Source organism: Muscardinus avellanarius (genome assembly GCF_963383645.1).
Source record: "Muscardinus avellanarius genome assembly, chromosome: 18".
NCBI classification, from domain to species: Eukaryota; Metazoa; Chordata; class Mammalia; order Rodentia; family Gliridae; genus Muscardinus; species Muscardinus avellanarius.
In genome coordinates, this window is record NC_137804.1 from 8,503,127 (window position 1) to 8,523,460 (window position 20,334).

The 20,334-nt window shown below is 41.9% G+C and overlaps 1 protein-coding gene across 4 annotated transcripts in view; it reads right to left on the minus strand.

The window, feature by feature from the left end:
- SMARCC1 (SWI/SNF related BAF chromatin remodeling complex subunit C1) overlaps positions 1 to 20,334 on the minus strand; it is a gene marked incomplete at both ends in the record, with an annotated part of 93,870 nt that overhangs the window by 65,192 nt on the left and 8,344 nt on the right. For all 4 annotated transcript variants that reach the window (XM_080715655.1, XM_080715654.1, XM_080715656.1 and 1 more), the window contains 8 exons: positions 390 to 511; positions 3,880 to 4,005; positions 5,508 to 5,583; positions 8,091 to 8,160; positions 9,328 to 9,397; positions 13,092 to 13,184; positions 15,604 to 15,685; positions 19,686 to 19,771. In XM_080715655.1, coding sequence (XP_080571781.1) covers positions 390 to 511; positions 3,880 to 4,005; positions 5,508 to 5,583; positions 8,091 to 8,160; positions 9,328 to 9,397; positions 13,092 to 13,184; positions 15,604 to 15,685; positions 19,686 to 19,771 — 725 coding nt within the window. The remainder of the gene's footprint in view (positions 1 to 389; positions 512 to 3,879; positions 4,006 to 5,507; positions 5,584 to 8,090; positions 8,161 to 9,327; positions 9,398 to 13,091; positions 13,185 to 15,603; positions 15,686 to 19,685; positions 19,772 to 20,334) is intronic.

Consider the following 20,334-nt stretch of genomic DNA (forward strand, 5'->3'; position numbering starts at 1 on the left):
GTGGTGGCGCACGCTTGTAATCCCCGCGCTTGGGAGGCTGAGACAGGAGGATTGCATGGGTTCAAAGCCAGCCTCAACTACTTAGTGAGGCTTCCAGCAACTTAGTGAGACCCTGTTTCCAAATAAAATGTAAAAAAAGGTCTGGGAGTATAGCCTGGTGGTAGAAAGCCTCTGGATTCCACCCCCAGTACCACCAAACCCCCCCCAAAACAACAACAAAATAAATAAATAATAAAAAATTGGGCAGGGGGTGTAGCTAGGAGGTCAGATGCCCCTGGGTTCCATCCCCAGACACACACACACACACAAAATTTGTAAACAAATATTAAAAACCTGGAAGTCCTATGGAGTATGTTTTGCTGCTTTCCGAATCACACTGTAGTTCTTACCCTTTCTTCCCACTCTTCTTGCGAGATTCTGTGGATGTGGGAGGGGGAGGTGAAGGCGAATGCTTCCTTTTCCGAGAATTAGCTGATGCTTTTCTATCTCTTCTCTCTGGACTTCTGACTGGCTAGGAAAAAGTAAATGAAAATAAGTATCAGTGAACTTAGCTCACTTCTCTGTATACTCACCTTTCAGAGCATTAACCACACGAATATAGAGCAAAGAAAACCACAAGCCATGAAGAGTTTCCTAACCTTGCAGGTGATGTATCATAAGTGATACATCACTGATAGTCTCTGCACTATCCCACAGATACCCAAATCATGCTGACAAACATGCCTAAACTTTGCACGACTAAAGATTGTTTTTCTTCACATTTTAGGCTTCCAGATTAGAAAAGCATTATCAATAACTACGAGAATAGGCCTTGCCTTGTTTGAGGCCTTGGGTTTGATCCCTGGCATTGGAAAAAAAAAATCCAGATATGGTGACATATGCTAGTAATCTGTCTCAGTACTTAGCAGACCTGACCAAGAGTAAGGTCAGGCTCAACAACTTAGCAAGACTGTTTCAAAATGAGAAGTGCTGGGGAGGGGGGTTGCAGGTTAATTGCCACTGGCATAACTTCAATAAAAAAAAAAATAAGTTGGGCGTGATGGAGTACCCTTGTAGTCTCAGCACTTGGGAGCTAAGAAAGGAGGAAGAAAGGAGGATCACACAGGTTCAAAGCTAGCCTCAGACTACTTAGGCTCTCAGCATCTTAGTCAGACTCTGTTTCCAAATAAAGTATAAAATTGGTCTGGGAGTATAGCCCGGAGGTAGAAAAGCCCCTGGGTTTGGTTCAATCCCCAGTACAACAACAACAACAACAACAACAAAAAAAAAAAAAAAAAAAAAAAAAAAAAAAAAAAGAAAAAAGAAAAAAAGAGCTGGGCATGGTGGTACATGCTTGAAATCCCAGCATTAAGAAGCTAAGACTGGAGAATCCTGGTTTGCGGACAGCCTCGGCTACTGCTACTTAGTGAGGCCCTCTGAAACTTAGCAAGACCCTGTTTCAAAATAAAGAATAAAAAATAGGACATGGGGTGTAGCTTGGAGGTAGAATGCCCGTGAGTTCCATCGCTGGTACCTTAAAAAAAAAAAAAAAAAAAAATTAAAAAAAAATTTAAATGACCTAATGACACTTGGAATACAAGATTAAAACTTGGAAATAGAAAAGAGAATCAGGTGCACCACTGCTTTAATATACTGCAAGGAACACACTTCTAATCCCAGAATTTGGGAAGCAGAGACAGAAGGATTGCAATTTTTGACAGCCTCAGCTACTTACTGAGGGCTTTTATAACTCAGTGAGACCCTGTTTCAAAATAATGAAAAACTGGACTGGAGCTCAGAGGTAGAATGTAGCTCAGAGGTAGAATGGTCCTGGGTCCCATCCCCAGTAATACAAAAAATAAAGGGGCATTCTACCTCAAAGCTAAACCCCCAGCCCTATATTTCATTCTTTATTTTGAAACAAGGTCTCAATGAGTTGCAAGGGACTCACTATGTAGCTGAGGATGTCATGAACTGCGATCCTCCTGTCTCAGGCTCCTGAATACTGGGATTACAAGCTTGCATCACCATGCCGGGCCACCAGGTATTGTTTTATTATACTAATTTAAGCTCCTGAAGAATACTCAATTTTTTAAATAGTAAGTGCCCATGTTTTATATCCAATAACATTTATTTTTATTTATATTTTGGTTAGTGAGATATAATTTGAGAAATGTGTCTAATTTGATTACTATTTGTCTTTAAAAGGGATTCTTAGCTGGGCATGGTGGCACACGCTTGTAATCCCTGCGCTTGGGAGGCTGAGACAGGAGGATCGCACAGGTTCGAAGCCAGCCTCAGCTACTTAGTGAGGCTCTTAGCAACTTAGTGAGACCCTGTTTCCAAATAAAATATAAAATGGGTCTGGGAGTATATCCTGGAAGGTTCCACCCCAAGTACCACCAAAAAAAAAAAAAAAAAGTGATTCTTCCCAGGCATGGTGGTGCACACTTGTAATCCCAGTAGTATTTGGGAAACTCAGACACAAGGATTCCATGTTTGTTGCCAGTCTCTGAAACTTAGACACTGCTTCAAAATAAAAAACAAAGCCAGGAGTGGTGGTGCATGCCTATAATCCCAGTACTTGGTAGGCTGAGAAAGGTGGGATGTAAATTCCATTAATGCCTTAGCAAGCAGTGAGATCCTGTTTCAAAATAGACATAAAATAGGGCTGGGGGCTGGGTGTGGTGGTGCACGCTTATAATCCCAGCGCTCAGGAGGCTGAGACAGGAGGATCCCACAGGTTCGAAGCCAGCCTCGGAAATTTAGTGGGGCTCTCAGCAACTTAGTGAGACCCTGCTTCCAAATAAAATATAAAATAGGTTTGGGAATATAGCCTGGAGGTAGAAAGCCTCTGGGTTATATCCTCAGTACCACCAAAAATAAATAAATAAATAATAAAATAAAATATAGGGCTGGGAGTGTAGCTAAGATTTAGAATGCCCCTAGGTTCATTCCCTAGTACCATAAAAATAAATTTTATTTTTTATTTTTATTTATTTATTTTTTGGGCGGTACTGGGGATGGAACCCAGGGGCCTTCTACCTCCAGGCCACACTCCCAGACCTATTTTATATTTTATTTGGAAACAGGGTCTCTTAAGCCAGCTGAGGCTGGCTTCGAACCTGCGTGATCCTCCTGTCTCAGCCTCCCAAGCGTGGGGATTACAAGCGTGCACCATCACGTCCGGCTAAAAATAAATTTTAAAACAGGCAATTTTGAGGCCGGGCGTGGTGGCGCACGCTTGTAATCCCCGCGCTTGGGAGGCAGAGACAGGAGGATCGCGCAGGTTCGAAGCCAGCCGCGCTGGCGTAAGAGACCCTGTTTCAAAAATATAAAATAGGTCTGGGAGTGTAGCCCGGAGGTAGAAGGGCTTCCAGGAACCCCAGTACCACCAAAAAAAATAAATTAAAAAAAAAAAAAAAAAAACAGGCAATTTTGGGGGAGTGGTGGTGCTACAAGTGCCCCTTTAAATTTTAATGTTGCAGCCAGGCATGGTGGTGCATGCTTGTAATCCCTGCACTTGGGAGGCGGAGACGGGAGGATCGTGCAGGTTCGAAACCAGCCTTGCTGGCTTAAGAGACCCTGTTTCCAAATAAACGTATAAAATAGGTCTGGGAGTGTAGCCCAGAGGTAGAAGGGCTTCCAGGAACCCCAGTACCATCAAAAAAAAAAAAAAAAAAAAAAAAAAGTAATGATGCTTTGGAATTTCAAGACTCTTGTGAGTGGTACAACTTATGAAAGGATTATTACAATCACCTAGGAACTTTAAATATATATACTGGCTGACGTACCTTGTGGTACGTACCTTGTGAGATTGTTTAAGAGTGAAGATTTGATAATATGAAAAGGAAAAAAGAAAAATACCTAAGTAGGTAGAAATGGGGCCAAATAAAATACCTCTTCATTCTTTGTTGAAATCCGCTGTCGAAAACTGACTGGCTTCCTGTTCTCATCCACCTCATAGTCTTCCTCATTCATCCATTCATTGAAAACATCAGTGTCCAGAATCCATTTCACATGAACCTAAATCATATCAAGGCATGAATACCCACATACATAATAGAACCTCTTCTATTTTTGAAAAATTTAAAATGAAAACTGATTATTTCCAAAGCTTCAATTATACACAACAGATTAAGAAGATACAACTAGGAATGACACATGAACTGCAACTTCACCTTCCATAATTTTTATTGCAGTTCTTCCACTGAACAAATAGGAAAAGAGTGTCACTGACTTGGCTGAAAATGAGGCTTTGATAGCTACTCTTTTTTTTTTTTTTTTTTTTTTTGGTACTGGGGATGGAAACCAGGGGCATTCCACCTCCAAGCTACACAGCAGACCTATGTTTTATTAATTTGAAACTGGGCTTCACTGAGTAGCAAAGGGCCTCAATGAGTAGCTGAGGCTGTCCACGAACCCAGATCCTCCTGTCTCAGCCTTCCAAATGCTGGGGTTACAAGCGTGGGCCACCATGCCTGGCTGATAGCTAAAATCTTTTTTTTTTTTTTTTTTTTTGCGGGTCTGGGGATGGAACCCAGGGGCATTTGACCTCTGAGCTACACCCCCTGCCCAATTTTTTATTCTTTATTTTGAAACAGAGTCTCACTGAGTTGCGGAGGGCCTCACTAAATAGCTGAGGCTGTCTGAGAACTGTGATCCTCCAGTCTCAACCTCCCAAATGCTGGGATTACAAGCTAAAATCTTTTAAATTGATAATTATATCATCATGAAAATCACTGATTAAAAAAAAAAAAAAAAGGCTGGCAGTGTAGCTGAGATAGAATGACCCTGGATTCTATCCCTAGTTCCACAAACAAAAAAAACCCCAAAACCAAAAAATCCCCACAAAAATCCAGAATGCAGAACAAGACAGTCCTTGCTCTTGGCACCCAGGAGGTCTCTGACAACCTGAATGATGACCAATGCACAGATGTCCAGAGAACCAGCATCCATCTAGTCCCATCAAGTACACATGTACTCTGAGAACTATCAGAAATCACCATACTGGGTAGGAGTGTAAAAGCCAGACGTTAGGCTTTTCCCAGGCATTCATGAGATCACTTTTCATTGTAGCTAATTCTTCTGAGAATTAATAAAATGCAGGATCCAGTGGATGGTGTAAGTGACATATATACAGATATTTAAACTACAGCCCTAGTTTCTCCAATACTACTCCATGCATGCTTATAATCCCAGTATTTGAAAGGCTGAGACAAGCTGGGCATGGTGGCGCACGCTTGTAATACCAGCATTCGGGAGGCTGAGACAGGAGGATCGCAGTTTGTGGATAGCCTTAGCTACTTAGTGAGATTCGGTTTCAAAATAAAGAATAAAAATAGGGAGGGGTGTGTAGCTCAGAGATTGAATGTTTCCTGGGTTCCAGACCCGGGGGGGAAAAAAGAAAGGCTGAGACAAGATGATGCGGTTCATGGACAGCTTCAAGCACCGTGTGAATGTATGCATTTTAAACATGAGCTACATTATAATGAACCAATAAAATAAATAAATAAACAACCATTTACCTTCCATGGTTTTTCTGGAATTGGTGGGTCTTCAATTTCAGCATCAACGTCATTACTATGGACCCAAGTATCATAGCTATAAAGTAATTAAAAAAGGAAAACAAATAGAATCAAAGTTCAGTCATTAGAGATTTATCAAGCAGTAAAGATGTACCCTGGCTGGGTGTGGTGGTGCACACCTATACACCCAGCTACTTAGGAGGCTGAGGCAGGAGTTGTCACAGGGGACACTCCCATATCTCCCTTCTGTCCACTTGTTTCCCTATTTTAGCCATTGTTACCCAACAGAAACTTTCACACAAACAACTGGAGCATCTTCTTAAAATAACAGCCCACAACATTCTACTTCTTAAAATCAATGGCTCTGACAGAGTGGAAGTCAAAATTCTGAGAATGGCTTGCCATGACCCCACTTCTGGTCCTACTGCTGCCATTCTGCAGCAATCTAACCCACATCCCAATAGCCTCTTCTCCCCACTCAGTCCTATAATCAGTGAGCTCCAAATCAGATATAAATCTGTATGCATACTCCCACACACTGTGTAAAAAGTATAAAATCATTACCAGCCAGGCATGGTGGCACACACCTGCAAATCCAGAACTTGGAAGGTTGAGACAGGAGGAATGTGGAATTGAGGACAGTCTCAGCAATTTAGCGAGGACCTACAAACTTACTAAGACCCTACTTCCAACAACAACAACATAAAAAAAAAAAAAAAAAAAAAAAAAAAAAACAGCCTGCAAACTGCGATCCTCCGATCTTAGCCTCCCAAATGCTGGGATTACAAGCATGCGCCACCACGCCCAGCTGAAATGGAATCATCAACCTCTATGTCCAAGTATCAATGAACAAGAAACACAGAGAACAGAGAATGCAGCTGGATATGATGGCGCACACTTGTAATTCCAGTACTTGGTAGGCTGTAAGCTAGCCTGAGGAATGTAGAGAATATTCAAGCAAACTTTCGAGACCTTATTTCAACACAAAAACAAAAAAAGTTTTGAAGGTGTAGTTCAGAGGTAGAATGCTTCTAGGTTCAATCCCTAGTACCTCCACCCCAAAATATATTTAATAAAATAAGAACAATGATTAATATAAATTAACAAATAAGCCAGGCATGGTAGTGCACGCTAGTAATCCCAAGATTTGGGAGTCTGAGATTGTAGGAGGGTTCGCAGTCAGCTTAGGCTAATTTTTTTTTTTTTTTTTTTTGCAGATGTGCGAATAGAACTAGGGGCATTTGACCTCCGAGCTACAGCTTCAGCTCTAATTTTTACTCTTTATTTTGAAACAGGGTCTCACTGAGTTGCAAAGGGTTAGTAGTAGCTGGGGTCTCACTAAGTAGCTGAGGCTGTCCCTGAACCGCGATCCTCCTATCTCAGCCTCCCAAATGCTGGGATTACAAGCGTGCACCACCACACCCAGATAGCTTCAGCTACTTAGTGAGACCCTCAAAAACTTACTGAGACCATGTTTCAAAAAAAAAAGAATAAAAAAAAAAAAAAATCAGGCTGGGGGTATAGCTTGAAGAAGTTCAATCTCTAGCACCACAAACAAACAAACAAACAAACAAACAAACTGCTATTCAAAATACCAAATCTAGCTAAGAGTGGTAGCACATACCTATAATCCCAGTACATGGAAAGCTGATACACAGGAGGATCACAAATTCAAGGCCAACCTTATCAATTTATCACAACTATTTCAAAATAATAAACAAAAGAGGCCAGGAGTGATGGTGCACACTTGTAATCCCAGTACAGAGGCTAAGACAGGACGAGCACACGTTCAAAGCCAGCCTTAGAAACTTAGTGAAACCCTATTTCCAAATAAAAAATAAAATAGGTCTGGGGGTGTAGTCTGGGGACAGAAGGTCCTGTGTCCCATCCCCAGGTACCACACACACACACACACACACACACACACACACACACACACACAAGAGGGATGGGGGTGTGTCTCTGAAATGGATCAACCCTGATTTTAATTCCAGTACCACAAAAAATATAAAGTCTAACTTATATATGCACCAGATATAAAGACAAACATTTTCATATTAACTGAAGAGAGTAACTGAAAGGCTCCAACAATAACAATAAGGAGAGGGAAATATTAATAACCATGATTTATCAGTAGAAAAATATATACATATTACACTGGGCGTGGTGGCGCACACTTGTAATCCCCGCACTTGGGAGGCTGAGACAGGAGGATCACGCAGGTTCGAAGCCAGCCATGCTGGCTTAAGAGACCCTGTTTCCAAAAATAAAAAAGTATAAAATAGGTCTGGTAGTGTAGCCCAGAGGTAGAAGGGCTTCCAGGAACCCCAGTACCACCAAAAAAAAAAAAAAAGAAAAAAAAAAGAAAAAAAAAAAGAAAAAAAAAAAGAAAAAATACATATATACATATTTTGAACTATCACATTATAGCTCATATGTTAATGAAAAAATTTTCGCAAATGTTTTAGGAGATGGAAATGGTAACTAATCCTGACCAAATCCTTACACTCCGTGTTTGTGTATATAACTACCATACTATATTCCTTAAATATGCATAATTTATACAATAATAATTATTATTACCTGTCTGGATAGAAGCCCCAGTGTACTAACACCTGCTTATCTTTTCTCATGATGGGTCTCAACCATTCTTCTGAAAAATAAAAAGAAAAAACATTAAGCTCATGAGCAAAAAAATATTTTTTTGGGGCGGTCTGGGGATAGAACCCAGGGACATTCAACCTCTGAGCTACACCCCTGCCCTATTTTTAATTCTTTATTTTGAAATAAGGTCTCACTGAGTTGCAGAGGGCCTCACTAAGTAGCTGAGGCTGTCCGCGAACTGCGATCCTCCGGTCTCAGCCTCCCGAATGCTGGGATTACAACTGTGCGCTACCATGCCCGGCTAAAAATGAACAAACTATTATCCAGCTATAATATTTTTGGAGGAATGGGTACTGATGATTGAGTCCACAGGCATTCCACCACTGAGCTATATCCTTATTCCTTTTTATTTTGAAACAGGATCTTGCTAAACTACTGAGGGCTTCACTAAATAGCTGAGGCTGGCCTGGAACCTATGATTGTTCTGTCTTGGCCTCTCACATATAAGCGTGTACCACCATGTCTGGTCTCAGCCTTAATTTCTACCAAGCCCTTTTGATATGCCAAGAAAAAAAAAACAAACAAACCCATACTTTTAAGCCGGGCGTGGTGGCGCACGCTTGTAATCCCAGCAGAATAAAAAATAGGGCTGGGGGTATAGCTCAGAAGTATAATACCCCTGGGTACCATCCCCAGTACCAAAAAAAAATATTTTTAAAAAGCTAGCTATAGCCGGGCGTGGTGGCGCACACTTGTAATCCCCGCGCTTGGGAGGCAGAGACAGGAGGATCGCGCAGGTTTGAAGCCAGCCGCGCGTGCTGGCTTAGGAGACCCTGTTTCCAAATAAAAATGCAAAAATAGGTCTGGGAGTGTAGCCCGGAGGTAGAAGGGCTTCCAGGAACCCCAGTACCACAAAAAAAAAAAAAAAAAAAAAAGCTAGCTATATTTTTTAAACCTCTTCTGACACAATGAAAGCTATGTGACATGATGTATTAAAATCACAAACAGCCGGGCGTGGTGGCGCACGCTTGTAATCCCCGTGCTTGGGAGGCGGAGACAGGAAGATCGCGCAGGTTCGAAGCCAGCCGTGCTGGCTTAAGAGACCCTGTTTCCAAATAAAAAATAGGTCTGGGAGTGTAGCCCAGAGGTAGAAGGGCTCCCAGGAAGCCCAGTACCCCCCCACACACAACCCCCCCACACACAAAAACTGACTTACCATCCTCTTGTAAAGAAGGATATGGATAAATGTGGTGGGAAGCTTTTGACTTCTCATCAGTAAATGTTCCCTGAAAAGTAAAAGAACAAATGACATGAGAATACAGCACAGATCAAAGCCAACCACAAAACAAACAGGAGGAGGAGGAGGAGAAGGAGGAGGAGGAGGAGGAGGAGGAGGAGGAGGAGGAGGAAGCTGGGGACAGTGCTAAATGAGTGATGTGCTTGTGCCTCTGTCATGTCCGAAAAATACAGCACAAATCAACTATGAGAAGCTGGGCACAAATTCCCAACAAATTAAAGACATTTCTTTTACTTGTACTTTAAGATTAATATATTATTTTTAGTCAAGAAAAGGGATAGTAAGCCAGCCAAAGTGGTACACTTCTGTAATGCCAGTACTTGCAAGGCTGAGACAGGAGGATAGTAGGTTCGAGGCCAGCCTCAGCAACTGAGTGAGACCCTTTTGCAAGTAAGTGAGACCCTGTTTCAAAATAAAACTTAAATCAATCTGGGGGGGTTTGGCTCAGAGGTAGAACACCCCTGGGATCAGTTACCAACACACACACACACACACACACAAAAGGAATTAATAGAATCAAAACATTTTATCTAAGCCATGTGTGGTGGCACATGCCCGTAATCTCATTACTTCAGAGGCTGAGCTGAAAAGACAGGTTCAAAACCAACCTCAGTAAATTAGCAACCTATTAAGATTCTGTTTCAAATCAAAAAATAAAAAATGCTGGGAGCTATGCGTGATGGTGCCATCTTGTAATCCTAGTATTTAGGTGGCTGAGACAGGCGGATCATGGGTTTCCAGAAAGCCTCAACAACTTAGTAAGACCCTGTTTCAAAAGTAAAAATAGCTGGACATGGTGGCGCATGCTTATAATCCTTGCACTTGGGAGGCGGAGACAGGAGGATCGTAAAGGTTCGAGGCTAGCCTCTGCTGGCTTAAGAGACCCTCTTTCCAAATAAAACATAAAATAGGTCTGGGAGTGTAGCCCAGAGGTAGAAGGGTTCCATCCCCAGTACCACGACCACCACCAAAAAAAAAAAGTGCTGGGCGTGGTGGCCCACGCTTATAATCCCAGCATTTGGGAGGCTGAGACCTGAGGACAGCCTCAGTTACTGAGTGAGGCTCTCAGCAACTTAGTGAGACCCTGTTTCCAAATAAAGTATAAAATAGGTCTGGGAGTATAGCCTGGAGATAGAAAAGCACCTGGGTTCCCGATCCCCCCACAAAACAGATGTAATTAAGCCTTGACGTTAGTAACTCCAGTAAACAGATATTTCAGAAGTGAAAAGAAGATTAAGTGATATGCTGAGGTCATAATGCTAGACAGAAAAAGAAATATACTTCACACTGCCAGGAAATTCACCTTTCTTTATGTCTTCAGTCAAGATGAAATATATAGGAGAAAAGCTATTCAAAATTTAAAATTATAAGTAGTATTTGAAACATATGCTTTCCGGACCAGACCTAGTGATGCATGCTTGTAATCCCAGTACTTGGGAGGCTAAGATAGCAAGGAATGAAGGTCCTGGTCAGCCTCTGCCCTGCAACTTAATGAGATAATTTCAAAATAAAAGAAAAGCCATGTGTGGTGACGTATGCTTGCAATCCAAGTAGTAGGGAGGTTGAGACAGGAGGATGACAGGTTCGCGGCCAGACTCAGCTACTTAGTGAGGTCATCTACCACTTAGACTGTTTCAAAATAAAGAATAGTTGGGTGTGGTGGCACACGCTTGTAATCCCCACACTTGGGAGGCAGAGACAGAAGGGTCACGCAGGTTTGAAGCCAGCCACGCGTGCACTGGCTTAGGAGACCATTTCCAAATAAAAATGTAAAAATAGGTCTGGGAATGTAGCCTGGAAGTAGAAGGGCTTCCAGGAACCCCAGTACCACGAAAAAAAAAAAAAAAAGAAAAAAAAAAAAAAGAAAAAAAAAAAGAGACAGACCCTGTTTCAAAAAATAAAGACTAAAAAATAGGGCTGGGGATGTAGCTTGGAGGTAGACTACCCTAGATTCCATCCCCAGTACTGCAAATAAATAAAACAAATTTCACTGGAAATCTCTTCTCAATCTTCTCAATCATTTCTAGGAACCAGTAAAACTATGTCAATTGAATGGTGATGTTTCAGAAAAAATATCTTTTGAGAGACCTCCGTGTGTTAACTTTAACTTTGCTATCCTTACACTTCTGCCAGATGTAATCACAAAGCTACGTACAATAAATATAAAAAATTCCAGTCTAGCTGGGCGTGGTGGTGCACGCTTGTAATCCCCGCGCTTGGGAGGCAGAAACAGGAGGATCGCGCAGGTTCGAAGCCAGCCCCGCGCGCTGGCTTAGGAGACCCTGTTTCCAAATAAAAATGTAAAAATAGGTCTGGGAGTGTAGCCTGGAAGTAGAAGGGCTTCCAGGAACCCCAGTACCACGAAAAAAAAAAAAAAAAAGAAAAAAAAAAAAAAGAAAAAAAAAAAGAGACAGACCCTGTTTCAAAAAATAAAGACTAAAAAATAGGGCTGGGGATGTAGCTTGGAGGTAGACTACCCTAGATTCCATCCCCAGTACTGCAAATAAATAAAACAAATTTCACTGGAAATCTCTTCTCAATCTTCTCAATCATTTCTAGGAACCAGTAAAACTATGTCAATTGAATGGTGATGTTTCAGAAAAAATATCTTTTGAGAGACCTCCGTGTGTTAACTTTAACTTTGCTATCCTTACACTTCTGCCAGATGTAATCACAAAGCTACGTACAATAAATATAAAAAATTCCAGTCTAGCTGGGCGTGGTGGTGCACGCTTGTAATCCCCGCGCTTGGGAGGCAGAAACAGGAGGATTGCGCAGGTTCGAAGCCAGCCCCGCGCGCTGGCTTAGGAGACCCTGTTTCCAAATAAAAATGTAAAAATAGGTCTGGGAGTGTAGCCTGGAGGTAGAAGGGCTTCCAGGAACCCCAGTACCACCAAAAAAAAAAAAAAAAAAAAAAAAAAAAAAAAAAAAAAAAAAAATTCCAGTCTAAAATGAAATTAGAGAAAGGTTAAGATGTTAGATAACAGCACTATGTAAATAATAAAAACTAAGTTTGTTGGGTGCAGTGGCACCAACCTGTAATCCCAGGACTTGGGAGGCTGAGACAGAAGAATCTCAGGTTCAAAGAGAGCCTCGGCCCCTTAGCAAAACCTTGTTTCAAAATAAAATAGGACTGGGCATGTACCTCAGAGGTAGACTACTCGGGTTCAATGCCGTGTGTGTGTGTGTGTGTGTGTGTGTGTGTGTGTGTGTGTGTGTGTGTGTGTGTGTGTGTGCAAGCACACTTCATTACGAGACATTACCTCCACATGATTGCCTTACTAAACACAACCCTGGGTTAAAAACTGTAGCAAAGTAGAGAGGAAACACTGGGTACTGTGAGAACTCAGAGAGAGAACACTTATTTTATAAAGACTTATTCAGAAATACAAAGCCTCAATGGGTACATAGAGGTTCAACACTGCACAATGTTTTTTTGTTTTTGTTTCTTGCGGGTCTGGAGATGGAACCCAGGGGTATTTGACCCCTGAGCTACAACCCCTGCCCCATTTTTCATTCTTTATTTTGAAACCTGGTCTCACTGAGTTGCAAAGGGCCTCACTAAGTAGCTGAGGCTGTCCACAAACCGCGATCCTCCAGGTCTCAGCTTCCCAAATGCTGGGATTACAAGCGTGCGCCACCACGCCTGACTTTGCACGTTTTTGAGGTGACTGTCCCATTACCTGGTGTCGTTTGATGATGTCTTTCAATTTGTTAGCCAACTTCAGATCAATGTCTGGAATGAGGTAGATGTTGGGTCGGGTCAGACAATTATTCTGAGGAAAAAGAATCAGATTTGAATTCTATTGGTTTTGAAATAATGTAGTATTATTTACTATAATATTCAAAGATTGGTATTCAAGCTCTTCTTATTTTAAAATAAAGTGTATTCTTTTCTATCTCTTTTTTTGACGGTACTGGGGATTAAACCCAAAGGCATTTTACCTCTGAGCCACACCCCCAGCACTATTTTTTATTATTTATTTTGAAACAGGGTCTCACTAAATTGCAGAGGGCCTTAATAAGTAGCTGAGGCTGGCTGCAAATCTGAGATACTCTTGCCTCAGCTTCCCAAGTACTAGGATTAGAAGCATCTGCTGGCATGCCTGGCTCTGCTTTTATATTTTTGAAATAAAAAATAAAAGGGCTGGGGTGTAGCTCAGTTCCAAAAAAAAAAGAAGGAATAAAAGAGTCATTCTAAATTTCTGAGGATCTCACTAAGATGCTGAGGCTGGTGTTGAACCTGCAATTCTCCTGTCTCAGTCTATTATACCTGTGCATAACCAACCCCAGCAAGATCAAAAGTCATAAAATGAAATTGCCATCACAAGACGAATCCCCTGACATCCACAAAAACAAATCAAAACAAAACAAAACAAAAAATATATATATATATACTTCAGAAAAGATTTATGCCTTTGATATTCTGGAATTACAACAAATCATATAAGTGAAAGTAGACTAAAGAAAAAAATTAGTTTGGTGTAGTGGCACACACTTATAATCCTAGTACTTTGGAGAATGAGAAAGGAAGATCACAGGTTTGCGGCCAGTCTCAACAGCTTAGTGAGGACCTCAGAAACTTAGTGAGACCCTGTTTCAACATCAAAAATAAGACTTGGAAGCCGGGCGTGGTGGTGAACACTTGAGACGGGAGGATCATGGTTCACGGCCAGCCTCAGCTACTTAATGAGGCCTTCCGTAACTAAGTGAGACCCTGTTTCAAAATAAAGAATAAAAAATAGGGCATGGGCCAGGTGTGGTGGCGCACGCTTGTAATCCCCACACTTGGGAGGCAGAGACAGGAGGATCACGCAGGTTCAAAGCCAGTTGCGCTGGTTTAAGAGACTGTTTCTTTTTTTTTTTTTTTTTTTTTTTTTTTTTTTGGTGGTACTGGGGTTCCTGGAAGCCCTTCTACCTCTGGGCTACACTCCCAGACCTATTTTTTATATTTTTATTTGGAAACAGGGTCTCTTAAGCCAGCGCGGCTGACTTCGAACCTGCGCGATCCTCCTGTCTCCGCCTCCCAAGCGCGGGGATTACAGGCGTGCGCCACCACGCCCGGCGTTAAGAGACTGTTTCAAAAAAATATAAAATAGGTCTGGGAGTGAAGCCCGGAGGTAGGAGGGCTTCCAGGAACCCCAATACCACAAAAAAAAAAAAAAAAAAAAAAAAAGGGGCATGGAAGCCGGGCGTGGTGGAAGCTGAGACAGGAGGATTGCGCAGGTTTGAAGCCAGCCTCAGCTGGCTTAAGAGATCCTGTTTCCAAATAAAAATATAAAAAATAGGTCTGGAAGTATAGCCCGGAGGTAGAAAGCCACTGGGGTCCACCCCCAGTACCACACACACACAAAAAAGGGCGCGGGATGTAGCTCAGAAGTTGAATGCCCCTGGGTTCTACCCTGAGACTCGCAAAGAAACAAAAAACTTCAATCCGGCTGAGACAGGAGGATCGCACAGGTTCAAAGCCAGCCTCAGGTACTTAGTGAGGCTCTCAGCAACTTAGTGAGACGCTGTTACCAAACAAAATATAAAATAGGTCTGGGAGTATAGCCCAGAGGTAGAAAGTCCTTGGGTTCCACCCTCAGTACCACAAAAACAAAACGAACAAACAAACAAACTTGGAGCCAGGTGTGGTGGCGTACACTTGTAATCTCAGTACTTGGGAGGCTGAGACAGGTGGATCCAGGCTCATGGACAGCCTCAGCTACTTTGTGAGGCCCTTTGCAACTTAGTGAGACCCTGTTTCAAAATAAAGAATACAAAATAGGCAGGGAGTATAGCTTGGAGGTACAAGGTCCCTGGGTTCAATCCCCAGCACCACAAAATAAATGAACAAATGAATAAATAAATAGGCTGGACTGTTCAACCCCTAATACTAACAACAACAACAACAACAACAACAAACAACAAACAACATACCCAACAAGACAGGAAATAAAAAAATTTAATAATCAGGTCGGGTAAGGTGGTGCACGCTTGTAATCCCAGTACTTGGGAGGTTGAGACAGGAGGATCGCACAGGTTTGAAGCCAGCCTCAGCTACCGAGTGAGATTCTTAGCAACTTAGTGAGACCCTGTTTCCAAATAAACATAAAAATAGGTCTGGGAGTATAGCCTGGAGGTAGAAAAGCCCCTGGGTTCCACCCTCAGTACCACCAAAAAAAAAAAAAAAAAAGTCTAAATTCTAGATACCTGCACCAATGTTTTCTCAATGTTCATAAACATCTCAACGTTACGATCCATTCGGGATGGGTTCTGTAGATCAAATCTCCGCCTATGAGAGAAAAAAATTGTGATAAATTTGCCTCCTACTTTTTTTTTTTTTGGGCGGGGGGTAGTGGGGGTATGAGGAAATGAAGCCCAAGGACATTATACTTTTACCTCTGAGCTATTCTGCAGCCCTTTTTATTTTTATTTTTTGCAGTACTGGGGATTGAACCCAGGGGCATTCTACCTCTGAAATATACTCCCAGGGAATTTTTTTCCTTTATTTTGAAATGGTCTCACTAAGTTGCAAAGGGCCTCACTAAGTAACTAAGGCTGGTCAAGAACCTGAGATCCTTCTGTCTCAGCCTCCCAAGTACTAGAATTACAAGTGTACACCAATGCCTGACTTTATCTTTTCATTTTTAAATAGGGTTTCACTAGATTGCTAAAAATCTAAATTGCTGAGGCTATCTTCAAATCTGTTATCCTACTGTACCATATTCCCAAGTACTGGGATTAAGGGCATGTCCCACTGCACCTGGGTAGTCTCCAACCTTAAATACGACTGAATAACATGATCTTAATTTAATGCAAGTCAATTAGATTTAGAAGCTGGGAGTGGTGGCCTGTGCCTATAATCTCAGTACTCCGGAGGCCGGAGGCCAACACTGGAGGATTGCAGGTTCAAGGACAGCCTCAGCAACTTAAGACCTTGTTTCCAAATTTAAAGAAAAATTAAAAGGGCTGGTACAGTAAATTGCAGGTAGAATGCCCCTGGATTCTACCCCAGTAAACAAAACAAACAAAAACATCACACTGTACTTCATAAATACATACTCGTGTATCAATTTTTATCTTCCACCAGGCTTAGTGGCACACATCTATAAGGACAGTACTTGGGGGTGAACTGTAAGATTGCAGGTTCCTGGCCAGCCTCAGCAATTTAGCTAGACCCCGAGCAACTCAACAAGACCCTACTTCCCTCATGGGAGGAGGCTAAGGCAGAGGATTCAAAACCGAAACCAGCCTCAGCAACTTAGTGACTCTGTTTCAAAATAAAAAACAAAGCTGGACATGATGGCGCATGCTTGTTGCTTGTTTTCCCAGTACTTGGGAGGCTGAGATAGGTTCACAACTGGCCTCAGCAACAGTGAAAGGCCATCTACAACATAGTGACGCCCTATTTCCAAATAAAAAATAGAGCTGGGGTTGTAGCTCAGGGGTAGAACGCCACTGGGTTCAATTAATTTCTTTCTTTCTTTCTTTCTTTCCTCCCCCTCCCCCTCCCCTTCCCCTTCTTCTTCTTCTTCTTCTTCTTCTTCTTCTTCTTCTTCTTCTTCTTCTTCTTCTTCTTTTTTGTTGCAGTACTGGGGATAGAATCCAGGGGCATTCTATCTTTGAGCTACACCCCCAGCCCTAATTTTTATTTTATTTTTTTTGGTGGTAGTACTGGGGTTCCTGGAAACCCTTCTACCTCTGGGTTATACTCCCAGACCTATTTTTTTATATTTTTATTTGGAAACTGGGTCTCTTAAGCCAGCAAGGCTGGCTTCGACTCATGCGATCCTCCTGTCTCCACCTCCCAAGTGGGGATTACAAGCATGCGCCACCACGCCTGGCTTATTCTTTATTTTGAAACAGGGTCTCATTGAGTTGCAAAGGATCTCACTAAGTAGCTGAGGCAGTCAGCAAACTGTGATCCTCATGTCTTGGCTTCTCACATACTGGGATTACAAGCATGTGCCACCATGCCTGGCTTATTCTTTATTTTTTGGTACAGGGGGTAGAACCCAGGGGCTTTTTACCTCTGGGCTATACTCCCAGACCCATTTTATATTTTATTTGGAAACAGGGTCTCACTAAGTTACTGAGAGCCTCACTAAGTAGCTGAGTGAGGTGCGATCCTCCTGTCTTAGCCTCCCAAGTGCAGGGATTACAAGCGTGGGCCACCACGCCCAGCTTATTATTCTTTATTTTTGAAACAGGGTCTCACTGAATTACAAAGGGCTAACTAAACAGCTGAGGCTGTCCAGGAACCCGGATCCTCCTATCTCAGACCCCCAATGCTGAGAGTGAGCCACCACGCCTGGCTTGGGTTCAATTTCTAGTAGTATAAAAATAAACAAACAAATAAATAAACATAAAAAGTGCTGGGAGCTGGATGTGGTGGCGCAAGCTTATAATCCCAGCATTCAGGAGGCTGAAACTGGAGGATCGTGGTTCGTGGACAGCCTCAGCCACTTAGTGAGGCCCTCTGCAAATTAGTGAGACCCTGTTTCAAAATAAAGATTAAAAAAAAAAAAAAATAGGGCAGGGGATGTGGCTCAGAGGTCAAATGCCCCTGGTTTCCATCCCTAGAACCTCTCCCCCCAAAAATGCTGGGGATGTAGTTCAATGGTAGAGTACCTCTGGGTTCCATCCTCAATACCAAAAAAAAAAAAAAAAAAAAAGAGAGAGAGAGAGAGAGAAGACAAAAATCCCAATTGCTTGATAGCCTTCAGTTATATATAACTATATATTGATATTAGCCTAATTTTTCTCAGGAGAAAAACACATAAAGTTTTCATTGCTTTTTGTAACATCCAGAAAGAGCAAACTGAAAACTCTTAACTGTCGAGCCTGGTGGTGCATGCTTGTAATCCTAGTACTTGGGAGGTAAGACAGGAGGATCACAAGTTCAATGACAGTCTCAGAGAGAAGTGATATTCTCATCAACGTGCTTCCCAGTGAAAAACAAAACTGGTCTGGGGTATAGACCAGGTAGAATGCCCTGGGTTCCATTCTCAGTACCACAAAACAAAATAAAAAACAACCAAAAAAACCCTATCCAATTCTCAAACTAATCTGTAGTCACTTTATCAATATGCCAATTATATAGAAGATAGTCACAGTCCTCCTCATATATGTGATACTCAAATTTGAAAAAAAAAAAAAAAAAAAAAAATCAGTAAAAAAGCAGTACCAGGGTTGAAAACTTTTTTTTTTTGTGGTACCAGGGATAGAACCCAGGGGCATTCTACCTCTGAGCTCCACTCCCAGCCCTATTTTTTATTCTTTATTTTTGTAACAGTCTTAATTGGTTATGGAGGGCCTCACAAGTTACTGAGGTTGGTCCCAGACCACTGATCTTCCTGTTTCAGCCTCCCAAGTACTAGGATTACAAGTGTGCCCCCACTATGCCCAGCTTAAACCAATCTTCTAATTTGCTTGAGGCACACAGTTAAATCTATACAATCATGAGATAGGAGGATCGCGGTTGGCAGACATTCTCAGCTACTTAGTGAGGCCCTTTGCAACTCAGTGTGACCCTGTTTCAAAATAAAGAATAAAAAATAGGGTTGGTGGTGTAGCTCTGAGGTAGAATGCCCCTGGGTTTCATCTCCAGTACTGAAAAAATATACAAACACACACACACACACACACACACACACACACACACACACAGGTTCCATCTCCAGTACTGAAAAAATATACAAACACACACACACACACACACACACAATGATAAATAAAAAGCATCTCAAGATGGGGATATGGCTCAGTAGTAGACTGTTAGTCTAATACATGTAAGAACCAATGTTTGATCCCCAGCACCACACAAATAAAAAGTTGCCTAATAGATGCAATAGAAACCAGGTGTGAGAGTGGGAGTGGTGGCACAGGTTGGTAATCCCAGTACTTGGGAGAGAGAAAAAGGAGGATCGCAGGCTGAAGAATAGCCCTAGCAAGTAGTGAGACTCAGGGCCGGGATGTAGCTCAGTGGCAAAGCGCCTGCTTTGCAGGTGTGGTGCTCTGGGTTTGATCCCCGTTTCCAAAAAAGACCAAAAAAAAGGACCCTTAAAAAAAAAAAAAAGTAGTGAGACTCTCATCAACTTAGTGAGACACTGTTTCTGAATAAGAAAATTCAGCTGGGCGTGGGGATTTTAAAATAAAAAAATGAAATAGGTCTAGGGTGTAGCTGAGGTAGAATGCCGCCGCTGAGTTTAATCCCTAGTAACACACACACACAAACAATTTAACATCAAATAACATCACATCAAGCCATGTAAACAAATACAAAAACTTACCACCCCTGTTCATTTTTATACTTGTAAGCAGCCCCAAGAATATGACACAAAGTGCCTCCAGCTTTGAAATCCATGAAACATTTTGCCTAAAAATGATACAAATCACAAGTGAGAAAAAAAGTTTGTGGGAAATGTACTCATGTCTGAATTCCGTTAAAAAAAAAAAAAAAAAAAGGCTGAGGGTGTAGCTCAAAGACAGATTGTTACCCCTGCCCACACACACAAAAAAGGGCAAATAACAGACTCAGAGTAAATATCTACAGCATACAGATCTTGAAAAGCTTATAAAGAACAATTGTTTTTTAAATTGGGATATAAACTAGGGCATTTTACCCCCAATTTATCCCAATTATCCCAATTGGGATATAAACTAGGGATTACAGGTAGTGGATACCTGTAATCCTAGTACTTGGGAGACTAAGAGAGGAGGATCATGGGTTTGAGGCTAGCCTCAGCGATTTATCAAGACTGCTTCAAGCCAGGTGTGCTGATTCACCCCTGCACCCATCCTTTGAAGGCTGAGCAGGAGGACTGCATGTTCACAGCCAGCCTCAGCAATTCGAAGTTCTTTCCAACTCAGTGAGAGCCTATTTTAAAGTAAAACATAAACGCCAAGCTTGTAATCCCAGCATTTGGGAGGCTGAAACAG